Source organism: Camelus dromedarius, chromosome 15, assembly GCF_036321535.1.
Source record: "Camelus dromedarius isolate mCamDro1 chromosome 15, mCamDro1.pat, whole genome shotgun sequence".
In the NCBI taxonomy this organism is placed as follows: Eukaryota; Metazoa; Chordata; class Mammalia; order Artiodactyla; family Camelidae; genus Camelus; species Camelus dromedarius.
In genome coordinates, this window is record NC_087450.1 from 36804845 (window position 1) to 36819886 (window position 15042).

General features: G+C 40.2%; 1 protein-coding gene and 1 long non-coding RNA gene across 5 annotated transcripts in view; one reads left to right on the top strand and one right to left on the bottom strand.

Annotated features, from left to right (window-relative positions):
* Positions 1 to 8045, top strand: part of DHX57 (DExH-box helicase 57) — a 117702-nt gene extending 109657 nt beyond the window's left edge. For all 3 annotated transcript variants that reach the window (XM_064494566.1, XM_010997262.3, XM_064494567.1), the window contains 4 exons: positions 503 to 577; positions 2530 to 2664; positions 5838 to 6038; positions 7864 to 8045. In XM_064494566.1, the coding sequence (XP_064350636.1) occupies positions 503 to 577; positions 2530 to 2664; positions 5838 to 6038; positions 7864 to 8007 (555 nt within the window). In that variant the 3' untranslated portion in view covers positions 8008 to 8045. The remainder of the gene's footprint in view (positions 1 to 502; positions 578 to 2529; positions 2665 to 5837; positions 6039 to 7863) is intronic.
* LOC105103651 (uncharacterized) lies at positions 1860 to 8151 on the bottom strand. Of its 2 annotated transcripts, none has more exons than XR_838519.3 (4): positions 8040 to 8151; positions 5862 to 6060; positions 2689 to 2747; positions 1860 to 2361 (listed from the first exon to the last, which is right to left on the bottom strand). It is a non-coding gene; the product is annotated as an uncharacterized LOC105103651 (long non-coding RNA). The 2 variants fall into 2 exon arrangements; XR_010384219.1 differs by having other exon boundaries at positions 4182 to 6060.
* Between the last annotated feature and the right edge of the window lie 6891 nt (positions 8152 to 15042).

The window sequence follows — 15042 nt, forward strand, 5'->3', positions numbered from 1 at the left end:
GAATTGTTTTACTGTTAAAAAACAAAAACAGAAGCAACAATTAAGTTTCACATTAGTTCTTGGTAAGTCGATCAGAGGTAGAATAGACTTTCCAATAATGTCTTAAATCAGACCAGCCTTTTTCCAACCAAGGATAGTTTTTATTTAACTAGAGGACGAACACTTCAAGGTGAACCTGATGCTGCTCTATTCTAAGTGTAGTTAGTACTTTCTGGAGATTGTGAACATCTCATGGACCAGAATCTTTCCAGTGATCCTTAGGAACACTGGCTTTGCAACTGCTTTGCAGAGATCTAGAAAGTTATTGTGGGCTTCTTGGAATGGGTCCTGTGTGAATGTGGTCCAGTAGATTTTTTTTACTTAGAAAGGAATAATTTTTCTAGCAAAGTGTAGAAGTTAGATGCTTTTCTTTTAAGATAGAAAACAAAAGAAATATAATAGTAAATTCCAGGGCACAAATAGCCACATTACTTATAAGATTAATGCTGTATTTCCCTCATAGGCAAACTCAAATGCTGAGAACCCCAAGCTGATATCAGCAATGCTGTGTGCTGCTCTGTATCCAAATGTGGTGCAGGTAATGAAATACTTTTCCTGGGTCCTGGCACTTCTTGTTTGACTTGTAGCCAACGGCTGTAACTTAAGACATGCACATTGATCATCTTAAAGATATATACACACACACAACCTGTTAAACTTAGTACACATTTTCAATCCTTCAGTTCTCCAGTGTGTTTAGACACATCATTCAAGAACACATTTATTATATAAAATGAGGTGCCTCTGTAATCCTTCTGACGTATGACACTCCAGAAATTAAAGTGGACCAATGTCACTCTGTCAGCCAGTCTGTGCATAACTAACCCTCTGTGTTAGATAGAAACTTGATTCTACTGCAGTTTCCCTTATGCCCTCTACTCCAGATGAGAAATAAATAAGAACAAAATCCAACAAGTCAGCGTTTTACCATGGGACCACCTGTGACTCCCCCCTCTTCTGGAAACCCTACCTGAATGTGCTGTTAGACTTCTACCTGAGTTTTATCCAGTCCTTGTCAAACTTAGAATTTGAGTTTGTCAGAGTACTGAATCACTTAATTTTCTGTTAAGTGCTCAGTTGACATCTGATTCATTTATGGCTTATTTTTCCTTAGTACTTGTATGCTTTTTAAACCATTTGAAATTTACTTTAAAAAACTATTTGGAGCAAAAGTATGGAGACAAAAAATTAGGGGGTGGGGGGATGAATAAGCAGAACACATAAGATTTTTAGGGCAGTAAAAATACTCTGCATGACACCATAATAATGGATACATGCCACGCACTTGCCCAAACCCATAGACTATACAACAACACAAGTGAACCTGAGTGTCAGGTATGGACTTGGGTAGTTGTGGTGTGACAGGTCTTTAAAAATTATAATACTGGTGCTGCCATAAGTCCCCCAAAATGAATACTGTCACTGTTGGTAAGAGTATAACTTGATCTACCCTTTCTAGGTAGCAGTTTCACTTCTAAGGATTTATTACTCGGAAATAATGCATATATACATAAAGATACAGCTAGGAGAATGTTTGCAAGTATAAACAGCACTTGAATGAACAATCTAAAATTCCAATAATAGGGAATTTATTGGTTAAATTTATATATCATTACAATGAAGTACTATATAGCCATTGAGAATTGTGGTTTTAGGAAAAAATTTAGCATGGAAAAATGTTAAATACTAAGTTTAAAAAGATTATAGAAAATGATCCTATATTAATTTTAATATATATTTATATTGTGTTTGAGTTTCTCCATTTCTATATATAAATATAAGTCTAACAGAAAACTAAAATATTTATCAGACATTAATGTTGGTTATTTCTTAATCATGTGATTACAAGAGATCTGTATTTTTTCCCTTTTTTTCCATCAAAGTATAGTTGATTTACAAGACTGTGTTACTTTCAGGTGTATAGCAAAGTGGATCAGTTATATTTTTTCAGAATATAGTTTATTACAGTTATGTTTTTTCAGATTTTCCATTGTAGGTTATTACAAGATACTGACTATTGTTCCCTGTGTTATACAATACCAAAAAGTTACTTTCTACAGTAAACATGTAGATGTGTGTGTGCGCATAAACTTCATTTATTAAAAATGAAACAGTGTTAATTCATATAATTTTTTCCATTATTTTGAAAGAAATTCATTTGGAAATACTGGACTGGGATTTTCAGCAGATTCCAGTGTTGCCAGCTGGATTTCTTCACCTGATAATCAGTGTAGACCTGAAATATTCCACATGGTTTCTCCCCCACATGGCTAGTGTGTGGTACAGTCACCCAGAGCTACTCACCTACGCCCACAGTTCTTCCTGGATAAAAAAAGAAAAAAAAATTCCACTTATCTGCTTTCAAAAGGAAACTAGGTGAGAAAGGGAAGAAACAGGAAAGGCATTCAAATAAGACTGGTTTTGTGTCAAGGGATATCCTACAACGGAGATACGTACACACATCTGTTTTTACAAATACTTGTTGTTTAGGTGAAAAGCCCAGAAGGGAAGTTTCAAAAGACCAGTACCGGAGCTGTCAGAATGCAACCAAAATCAGATGAGCTGAAGTTTGTCACCAAGAACGATGGATATGTACACATTCACCCTTCATCAGTGAACTACCAGGTCAGGACGGCTGGGTACACTTACATCAGGTTCCACACTCAGAGATTCAGCCGACAACGGATCGTGAAGTACTGTAGTATTTACTGTTGAAAAAAAAATCCCAGTATAAGTGCAGTTCAAATCCATGTTGTTCACGGGTCAACTGTATTTAGGTCCTGGGGTGAGAAACAGCCCCTTCAGTTCAGCCAAACCCTGTTCTATCACTCGCTGACCCAGGCAGCACCACTGACTCGGGGAAGGCTGAATAAGCACAGACTTGCTAGAAACTGAACTACTAAGTCTGCTCTCAGATACAAAATTGTTTCTTTGCAGTGGCGATTTAAGAGGCCCCAATGTAGCCATCGTTGCGTCTGCACTCTAAAAGGTGGTGCCTGTACATGCTGATCTGCTCTCGCTCTTCCTTCAGCCCATTGCTGGGAGGCTTCTGCCCCCACACCTCCATTAAACTCATCAAAAGTCATAAATAACCTGTTTGTCAAATCTAGGGAACGATTCCTGGGTTCTCATCATTCTTGACGCATGTAGTATTTGACATCGCCGGCTTCCCTACCTCTCTACGCTCTTTGACGGTTTTTTGCTTCCAAAATGGCTTTCTTCTCTCTGATCATCCCCCTCTGTCTCCTGTACTAGAGTCTCCTCCCATGCTCTAAGGTAGTGGTTCTGTCCATGTCCTTGTCCACATCCTTATTTTCTCACTGTACAGTCTTCCTGAGCCACCAGAGCACAGTGTGTTCTAACTGCCGCCTCCATGCTGACAGACCCCACATCTCTCTCTCTGGTCCTGGGCTCTGAGCTCTCTTGCTAGAAATCACCTGGATACCCTCTGGAGTCACCTCAAACTCAAAAGCTGGAAAAGCAAACTTACTGTCTCCTAATTCACTCTTTGTGTGTTCTCTGTCTTGGTGAAATGGCACCATCCAGATTGGAACCCTGGAGCCACACAGAGCCTGCTGCTTCTCTCCTGACACCAGTTTAGTTGGTCACCAGGTCCCAGCAGTTCCCCCTTTTTCCACGTCTCTCAGACGTGCCTACTCCCCTTGTCCCCACTGCTGTTTCCTCAGTTCAAACCCCAAACATCTGTCTCTCACCTGAAGTACTAATCTTACTTCTGGTGCTTTCTTTCTCCAACCTTTTACACTACTGCCAGAATCATCTCTACAAAACATACATTTGATCACATCACGCCCTTGCTTAAAACTCTTCGAATGTGGCAGCTACTGCAGACTCTCACGTGACCCTTCACGTCTAGCCCCTTCTTAGACCACATCTCCCCCCAACCTCCTCCTTCTGTCATTCTTTATGCTCCAGCAGTACCAGACAACCAACCGTGCCCTCAGATGCCGTGACACATGACACACTGTCCCCTAGGCCTGGAATGGCGTGCTCATTCCCCAGCAGGCACCTACTTATCCTTCAGGCTTCCATTAACCACTACTTCCCCAGTGACCCTCTCTGTCTGAGTTGCTCCCACTTCTGTTCCCACCGTACAATGTGCATTTGTCCACTGTTGCACTTACCACATTATTTTACAGTTTATGGTATGTCTCATTCTTGGAGTTGTGAAATTCCTGAGGACAGAAGTTGAATTTTATTCATTTCTACATTCTTGATGTCTACCATGGAGCCTAGGTGTCATAGCTGAAAGCAGATGCTCAGTAAAGCTTTGGGGAGAGATGAAGGAGAAAAAGAGGAAAGGATGGAGGAAGAGAGTTAGAAGTGTTAGGGCTGGTCAACCCCTGGAACTATTGACTAAAGTGTCAGCAAAGCGTGAAAAAAATCTCCTTAAGCTCAGAAGAGTTTGAGGACCAGGAGGTCACCTGCCCACTCAGCTGCATGCGCTCTTAGGAACCAGGGGCCTGAGTTACCTCCACACCTCCTCTCCCTTGTTTCCATGACATTTCTGCAATGAGTCCAAATCCTTCCTGCCTCCATCAGTATCTGCTAGCACCTCCTCTGTGCCAGGTGTCGCTGAAGGCCAGGAAGAGAGCGGAGCTTGGGGAGACGAGCTCTTTGCCCTCAGGGAGCTTACTTTCTAGTGGGGAAGTCAGGCAAGAGACAAGTCATGTCAGGTTAATGACAGATTTTATGAAGAAAATAAGACAGTAAGGTTGAGTATGACAGGAGAGGGGCTTTTTTTTTTTTTTTAACTTATTTAACTATAGTTGACTTACAGTATCGTGTTAAGTTTCAGGTGTACAGCTACAGATTCTTTTCCATTATAGGTCATCACAAGATATTGACTGTATTTCCCTGTGCTATACAGTAAATCCTTGTTTATCTGTTTTATAACAGTGGTGTAGATCTGTTAATCCTAACGGAAACTCTTAATTGATCCCTCCCCCTTCCCAAGAGGGGCTGTTTTCCATAGAGTGGTCAGGGAAGACCTCTGAGAAAACAACAGATCCTAGATGAGATGAAAGGCAAGCCATGCAGATGTCTAAAGAGAACATCCCAAGCAGAGGAGATGAGCGCGAAGTCTAAGGGATGGGCACGTTGAGTATGCTCCGGGAAACGCAGGAAGGCGGCCAGTACACACAGAGGGGGAGGGTTGGGGGTGCAAGTGGTAGGTGAGTTGGGACCAGCAGGCAGGGGAAGGTTGCATAGGACCTTGTAATCCATGGTCAGGATTTGAGATCTTACCCTTGGGAAATCTCTAGAGGGTTTGGAGCCCTAACTGGACTTGTTTTTAAAAGGTCACTGTGGCCACTGTGTAGAGAAGAGACCGAAGATGCGAAAGGGCAAGTACGTAGGCAGCCGTTGCAGTGACCTCTGCGAGGTGAAGTGGTTTGTACAAGGCGGTAGCTGTAGAGGTGGTAAGAATGTCAGTTCATCGTGCCTTTTGAAAGCAGAAGCCTTAGTGATGAGAGAGGTGGAGTGAGGGAAAGAACAGTCAAGGATGGTTCGTAAGTTCAGGGCTTGAGCAACTGGGTAAGTGGGAGTGTCATTTACTGAGACAGTGAACGCTGCAAGGAGGGGAATGTCAAGAATTTTGAGAGGCTTGTTATATGTCCAGATGGAGACCGAGTGGGCAGTTGCATATATGAGTCTTGAGCTCAGGGGAAAGGTACAGGCTGAAGATAATCTGGGGAGTCACTGGACAGGTGATAGTTAAATCCTTGGGACTGGTAGAGTTCCCCTTATGTTGTCAGTGACATCACTGCCCTATGTTCCAGGTCAGGCACTTTGACAGCCCCTACCTGGTGTACCACGAGAAGATCAAAACGAGTCGGGTGTTCATCCGAGACTGCAGCGTGGTGTCTGTGTACCCACTGGTCTTGTTTGGAGGAGGCCAAGTGCATGTGCAGCTTCAAAGGGGAGAGTTCGTTGTCTCCTTGGATGATGGTTGGATCCGTTTTGCAGCTGCTTCTCATCAGGTAGGAGATAACGAAGTCTGTCCTGTGAGGTTCAGGAAAGGTTTAAGGCAGAAGCTGTCAGTGAGGTGTTGGAGCTTACTAACTGTTATACAAATATATGTTCAAAGAAAAATCAAAATAGAGATGAGCAAAAATAGATCATCCTGATTCCACAACTACCATTTAAAAAATTAAAGATAATGGTTCTGAATTTTTTTTTACTCTCAGGTCTCAATTATTCACTGTATGGAATCTTGAGAAAACATTTAAGGGGGGTGTATATTTTTAAGAACTAAAAACTCATTTTAACATTTACAGCTGTCAGAAATCTATTGCAAGAAGCAGAAATACCATCTCAGAACATTAACGGGAATTTATTGGTGTATGTAACTAAAGTCTGAGAGCAGCACAGTCCAGTAGAATTATGTGTGCCACATATGTAATTTTTTTTATGTTTTGTGTTAGGGGGAGGTAATTAGGTTTGTTTTTAATTTTTTGGGGGGAGAGGAGATTAATTAGGTTTGTTTATTTTTAACGGAGTTGGGGGTTGAACCCAGGACCTCATGCATGCTAAGCACCCACTCTACTGAGCTATACCCTCGCCCCCACATATGTAATTTTCTTTCTTTCTTTTTTTTTTTTTTTTTGATGGGGGGAGGTAATTATGTTTGTTTATTTTTACAGGAGGTACTGGGGATTGAACCCAGGACCTTGTGTATGCTAAGCCTGCTTAGCTGAGCTTATACCCTCCCTCCTCCACATATGTAATTTTAATTGTTCTAGTAGCCTCATTTAAAAAAATTAATTGGTCAAATTAATTTTAATATATTTAGCCTAAAACATCTAAAAAGGTTTAATTTTTTAATTGATTACATGTTGAGAGTTTTTTTTTTGCATTTTTTTTTACACTAAGTCTTCAAAATCTGGTGTGTATTTTATACTCAGAGTACATCTCAGTTTGGACCAGCCACATTTCATGAGGTCATGAGATCAGCCACCTGGGACTAGTGGCTGCCATATTGGAAAGTATAGGTCAGGAGGGCCAGAGGGGTTGGTTTGATTCAGCCGCTTAACAGTGAAAGGCTGGCTGGCTGACCTTGTGGTAGCAGGACGGCTGTAGTAGCTCCTGGCCTCTCATCCGAGCAGCATACTGTCCAAAAAGGGAGACAATGCTTCTTTCCTAAAAGCTCCAGCAAACCTGCTCTTCTAAACCAGTTCCTGTGGCTGAAGGAATGTCATAGGCTCTGAGGCCTGGATCACCTGAATCTGGCACATGGCATGAGCTTGTTTGATTTAGATCAGAGTCCACACTGCAGGGTTGTCAAACAGTGCAGGAGGAACCAAACAGACATTGGCAAGACATCCACGTGCCACTCCATCAGCATAAGCAAAATGCCATAAAAAACTGTGGAGCTATCTCCCAGCCCCACCCCACCCACAAAAGCATAAAAATTCCAAAGTTTAAGAGATTTGTTTAATATCCACCATTTTTAATTCTCTATTTTCCTGCTTCTCCTCTCAGAGCAAATTATACAAGTTCACCAAGCTTTAATACGGAGAACACTACATAAAAGCTGTATTTCCGGATTTAATCTTGTCTTTAAATGAGATGTGATACAGCAGCCTTTTTATAATGGACCCCATTTAGTATATTACAGAGCTGACAGTAAATGTTATAACTGCATCAAAAAATTTTAGAAGCACTTTTAGAAAAAGTTTTGCTTTCCCAATGGAATTAAAATAGCAGAAATCTAGAATAATGATAATCGTAACTAGAGAATTTCCTTTAATAATCTTTCCTCCCTTGTTGGTCCAAGCACTGCTTACATTGCAACTTTCATTTTAGGTGGCTGAATTAGTAAAGGAACTTCGCTGTGAACTTGACCAGCTCCTCCAGGATAAGATAAAAAACCCAAGCATAGATCTGTGTACCTGTCCCCGCGGGTCTCGGATCATCAGCACGATTGTGAAACTTGTCACCACGCAATAGAGACCAGTCTTGGGAGAGTGCCTGCTCCTCACCTGGGAAGTAACAGCAGCACCTCTACCTCGAACCACAGCTCAGCTCGGTGCTGGGGCTGGCGCTGGGGAGGGATCCCAGCATGCGCTGCGAGTCAGCCGAGGCGACGCACACCTGTAGGGGAATGTTCCAGACTAAGTATTCCTAACAAAGCAGAAGGAATTCCCAGCACAATCTGGAGTGTCAATGTGAGACAGTCCGAAAACCAACTTGCCTGTCTTTTTCTGGGACTGTCCTGGAATGAAGTTCACAACACAAAAGTGAATATTTAATACAATTCTGTTTTCATCTATCTATGTATTATTTTTCTCCTGCTTTTTACTGGGGTGAGATGTGAGGCATGAGGAAAAATACGAATTGTTTTTTCTGTCATAAAGGCTTAACTAAGAAGTCAACAGAGAAGGGAAAAAATCATGTGAGCAAGAAAAATTGAAATTTCATTTTCGGCTGTAGGCTATTACATAAACTTCATTTGTGAGGGATTTTTATTTTTACTCATTAAAGTTCAGCTTAAAAAAAACAATGAGCTCTTATTTGTTGTTAAAATGTGAGCTGGTTTTACCCATTACACGCTTAACTCTTAAAAGCAGAAGCCTGGGTATTTCCATTCTTTTAGGTTTTCCATTTAGGAATCTTACTCTGTCTTATGAACTCACCCGAGTCTAATGGCCACATGTCACGTTACACAAAAGGGAATTTTAATGGTATTCTCAGAACAGAGTTGGCATGGTTGAGGTAGAAAAGGTTGCCATGCTAGTGTCAGGTTTACAGCCATAAAAATACCTTCCATGAGACTGCTTATTTTCAGCCACCACTTAGGTTAATGAGGCACTACTGGCATTTTGAAAAAAAAAATATTAATGCATTTACACTTTCCCTGGACATTTATCAGCGTGGCCAAGAAGAATCCCAAAGAGCTGAGTAGAAAAAAAGTCTCTTATTCATTTGGCTGTCAGAGTCACTTCCGGTTTCACACTATAGGTTGAATTCACACTAATTCAACAAAACCACCTCAGTGGAAGATGTTTATTTTATGTTTTCAGGAAAGCTCCGAGGCAGTCTAAGATGGTCGTTATCAAGTGTGTTGAAGCTTTAGTGCACTTGAAGATCTTAGGCTCTAAGCAGTATTTTTAAAGGCATTAATTCATGTCATCCCCTTAAATAAAAACATATGCATAGCACCCACAGTCTCCCAGTGCTGACTTGCCACTGAAACAAGGCTCACGTTACAGACCAGATGAGGCTGGGACATCTAGGAGACGTGGAGAAAACGGCGCTAACTCACTGAAAAATTTTTTTAAAACCAGCTTTGACTCCTGGTGCTCCAGCGGAGCCCGTGCTGCCTGCCCCAGCTAGAGGCATCTGCCCACGTGGGCCCGCAGCCCCAGACACACGTTCCCAGCAGCGCGCACAGCTGCGGGGTGGTGAATAACGACACTTCCCAGTCGGAGTGCTGAGTAACTGTCCCTCAGGGAAGCCGTGCTTGGGCTGGTTCCTTGCAGCCACGTACAAACGCGCACGTCCAGTCATTCTGTTGATGTCCCAGAGTGTGAAAAAGGGTGGGAAGCCTCGACTGAAGGCATTCAGGAGAAAATCCTCACCACCACCCCCCCACAAAAAACTAAACTTTTTAGGCTCATTAAAATTATGAAATAAGAAATGAAACAGGATTACCCGTTTGTAATTAAAGTTAAAATAGTGTCATAATTCAAGGTGAGAGTGGGTTTCTCAGCCCCAACAAGCTGGTCAGGACTTACTGTTAATTTTATGGAGAACTCTCTACTTTCTTAAGTATGTTTTACTCTTACTGGAATCTAGTTAGGGAACCATATTAATGAAGTACTTGCTACAAAATTAAATACAATACAAAACAGTACAGACTCATTGGGACGTTCTCAGGAAATGAGAATAGCTCAACATTTCTTACAGAGGTGGTCAGGTTGATAAAATACTAGCTTCGTCTTCTTCCTGCTTGCGTTCCATATCTGATTATGACACCTCGATCTCCCTGTCAAGGACTGGACTTTGGTCTTTATCCTCCCATTCTATTATCTGAGCAGTTTAAGTAACAGAACAAAGCGTGCAGCCTGGGAATCTGTAGGCATATGGGATGTGCTTTTTTTTTTTCCTTCCTAAGCAATGGTTTTGAGTATGTCCCTAAGAGGTTATCATAAGATCTTGTGAAAGTCCTTTGGAAAATTAAAATACAGTAAATGTAAGTAAATTAGGACTGAGGGTCTGGTTTTCAGATGCAGCCCAGACTGGCTCTGTAGGGTCAGCCACTCTGTGTTGTGCTCTCTCAACTGCTGGGCTGAGAGTTGGTGAGCTCAGGCTCTGTACCCAGAGGGAGCCTTAAGGGTGTCACCCATTTGCCACATAATAGTGGATTCCTGGGGTCAGCAGAGGACGCTCACACCACACTACGCTTCAACAGGCCTAAGCAGAGGCTGCCTCTTTCCTGTAAATTACACTAGAATTACGAACGATTCCTAGGGTTTATTTTCCTCCAGATGCAGGTAGAAAGTCTGCTTATAATAAATACACTGTGAGCTCTTTTCAGAAATTAAAGCTTGATATGAATCCGTGTCAATCAATATTTGAGTGCTCATAGTACAGAGGGCCTCAGGTAGAAACAGACAGTGCAATTAACTATCACAGCAATAGTTTCAGATCGTTCCAGAGTCTAAAACTGCACTGACCTTGTGAACAGTTAACCACAGTGAGTCATTAGCACGGACAGACTTTTCTTGCCATTGCTAAGTTATCACCCCCAAATGGCATAGTGAAGAGACTAGTCTTAAATAGGATCTGTAGCCAATCACTAATCCTTAAGGTGCTTTTAAAATCTTAGGTGTTTTCATCATTTGTTTTATCGAAGAGCAGAAAAAGGTTTTTGGAAAATATGAACCATCAGGAAGGAGTGGAATCAATGTTTTCTAAAGATACAGGACAGCAACCCAAACATGAAGTTTTTCCCACAGACAGTCCATCCTCTGCCCCATCTTTGCCCGATTCGGGCCAGCCCCAGGTCTCCGCCCGAGGCAGTGCAAACCCAGCTGCTTGCATAAACAAGCCAGAACACAGTGCCCAAGAGAGAGCTATGAGGATGGCTTGAATCAATTGACTAGAGGTCTTTTCACCTCCATTTCAACTTTTTAGTGAAGAAACAAATGCCACAGAACCAGTGCGAGAGGTTTGTTTGGAAAAGCAACTACCCAGGGGTGGCCTTGGAAATTCAGCCCAAACTCATAACTACCTACAGTAAGAATCAGTGTTTAGAATGATGACCCTTACATACGACAAATATTGCTAAAAATGGCATAATAATGTAAAATAATTATATTAAAACATTTTCAACAGAAGCATTTTAAACACTGAGGTTCTTAAAAATCATTCCTTATGCAGAAAATGCAGTTACTGCTATCTCCTCCAACCTTTTACTGAAAATGGCCTGGAAGGAGTTAATTTTCCTTCCACGCTGAATGATCTTTATAAAGAAGAGATTATCCATGGCTGTTTTTTCCTACAACAATTAAAGACAGGATGACTTAGCCAGAAAGACCCATTTACTTCTTGAGAGTCTCCATTTAATAAATTTTGTCTCATTCCAACCTTGGTTTCCAAATGTGTTATAACAATAGTGTCTGTTAACCTTTCAAGTAAAACTTTGTCCATAGAGGTTGATTAACTCTAACAAATACAAGACCTTACATACAAAAACTAAAGACATTTTCTCACAGGAGAAAATGTAGTTATTGTTGGTTTTAAACCAGTGGTTCTCAACTGGGGGCAATTTTGCCCACCAGGAGACATTTGGCAGTATTTGGAGATGTCACGGGAGTCGGGGAGGGTTAGAGGCCAGGAGTGCTGCTAACCATCCTACAATGCACAGGACGGTCCAGGAAAAAAATGATCATTCAGTCCACAATGTCCATAGTGCCAAGGTAGAGAGAAGCTACCTGTCTAAACAAATGATAGGTGACCACTTATAAAGTCTAACTACTAGTCAGATATAAATTAGACCCATAGTTGAGTTTAAAAATCTAAGTACATGTGGGCTAACAAAAGCAAAACCTCTGCCAAATCAACTAATAAACATGTACTGTGTGAGTAAGAGCTTAGGAGTACATTGTTATGAACAGAGTATTTGAGAATTTGAGGGAAATATGGGCAAATGGGAAAAGCCATGCACAGATGGGTAGGGATAGCTTTACTTTAAAAACATGTTCTACTGTCATTTTTTTTATCACTTATTTTGAAAAAGCAAGTCAAAACATGCTCTTTGAAAATATGACTGGTATATGGCGTTAATACCGCTAACACTTCCCACTGCAAAACTCAAGTTCTCACACTTGGGCCCACGTTAAGATGTTTAAAACACACACACACATCCTTGCTTTATCTTTGTGCTATTTGAACAGAGTCCAACTTAGTAGAGTTTGGCCAATAAGCTAAAACACAAACAGGGTTAATACAAAGGGGATGGGCGTATACAGCACTACAGGTGTACAACTGTAAAATGTTTAAATCTAACATGAAGTCTAATTAGGAACTATAATTTCTATGCTCAGTATCCCTTCTCCCATAGTTTGAACTGGAAAAAAAATGTTTGTCTTAGGACTTGACTATTAGATTACCAGACTGAATGTCAAAAATGTGTTATGTTCTTCAGAAGACAGATGTCTTTACAAATCCAAGGCTGTACTATACCATGGGCACTAAGGGACTAGCCCCTATGATTCCACGAATCCACTAATTATAGACCCAGCACAAAACAATCCATAATTATAGACATTTCCATTAATGCTGCTCTTCTGCTTGAAATTCACCTGTGTACTTTCCTATTAAAACTCCAGCTGTCCCCATTATTTCTAGTCCATAAATCTTTATACTATCCTTTTCTATGGTAAGCATGGCTAAGATTGGATTAATTGAAGCATGCAATCTGATTAGTTAACAAGAAGGCCGATTGTCCACTTTAAAACTAATGTGTGCTACGTAGCTAGTTTGAGACCCATATTGGGGTTACAGAAATTCCTCCCACATTCACGCTCATTAATTTCAATATAATCAACTTGTTATTTTAATCGGGTACTGTGTGCCAGTCACCTTAGGAACTCAAGATACAAAGATAAACAGGGACACAGGAGAAACAAGGCAAGAGAGAAATAAAGTTTACTGGAATAAATTCAGTCAGGAACAGAATTTACCCCCTGCAAAGCCTCTGAAGGTTCTAAGGAGACTGGATGCCTAATGTTGAAATTAAAAGAAAGGATACTAATGGCTTCTACTAAGCCTCTTAATGGGAATTCTGCTTTTCATGACTCTCATTTGTTCAGCAATTAGGTGTGCCTCTTTAAACCTTGTGAGCAACTTCTGCATATCACCAAAGCTGTAGGGAATATATTTATGGCCTAATCTCTCTTCAGAATGTATTTGGGTAATGTGAAGCAAAGTGAGAGGAACTCAAAAGTGTGTGTGTGATAAATTAGTTCAACAAGACCATGGGATACAAGATCAATATGCAAAACTTACTTCTATATACGAACGACCAATAATTCAGGAATGAAATTAAAAAACAATTCCATTCAGAATAGCATTAAAAAATTAAATAGCATTAAAAATACTTAGGAATAAATTAAGCAAAAGCAGTATAAAACCTGTACATTGATGACCGTAAAACACTGTTGTAAGAAAATTAAAGATCTAAGTAAACTAAGAGACATTCCAAGTTCATGGAATGGAAAACTCAGTATTACTAAGATAACAACTCTCCTCAAACTGATCTATAGATTCAACCCAGTCCTTATCAAATCCTCATGGATTTGATTTGATTGATTTTTTTTCCCCAGAAATTGACAGCCTCATCCAAAATTTGTATGGCAATGCAAAGGAGCCAGAAGAGTCAAACAATCTTTAAAATGAACAAAATTTGAGGACTTATAGATATCAAATCTTATTGTAATGCTATAATAGTTAATACAGTGTGTTACTAACATAAGGACTCACAAATGGATCAATGGAACACAACTGTTAAGCCCAGACATAAACCTTTACAATTTATCATCAACTGATTTCCAACAAAAGTGCCCAGGCAATTCAATGGAGAAAGAAATCTTTCAACAAATGGTAATGGAATAATTGGATCTCCACATGTAAAAACATTAACTTAGACCTTTACCTCAGAGCAGACACAAAAATTATCAAAATAGAGCATAAATTGAAGTTTAAGAGCAAATGAAAACACTTAAAAAAAAAAAGAGATAATCTTTGTGACTGTGGGTTAGACAAAGAATTCTTGGCTATGACACCAAAAACATGATCCATAAAAGAAAATTGATAAATCGTACTTAATTTTAAAAATTTCTTCACTTCAAAAATATCATTAAGAACATTCAAGACAAGCCACAGATGGGGAGAAAATATTTACAAATCATTTATCTGATAAAGCACCTGTATATAGAATATATGAAGAACACTTACAACTCAATTAGATAACTCAGGTTTTCAAATGGGCAAAAATTTGAGTAAACATTTCACTGAAGATACACAAATGGCTTAACAAGCACACAAGCAACACGCAACATCATTAGTCATTAGCGAAATGCAAATTAAAACCAACATCATATGCCTCCCGATATGACGTACTGAGAACACACTATCATTTCCAGGGTATTCCTACCCCAAAAATGCACACTGAATTGAATCATAGGGAAACAAACAAACCCAAATTGAGGGGCATTCCACAAGAAAACTGGCCTGTATTCAAAAATGTCAATGTCATGAAAGTCAAAGACTGAGGAACTACTCCAGAGTGAAGGGAACTAAAAGGATATGACAACCGAATGCAACACGTGATCCAAATTAAAGTCTTTTTTGGCACAGCGGACATTGAGACAGTGGGTGAAATCTGGATGATGTCTGTATTAAACCACAGTAGTATATCAATGTTAGTTTCCTGATTTTGATAACTGTATTTTGGTTATTTAAGAAAATGTCCTCATA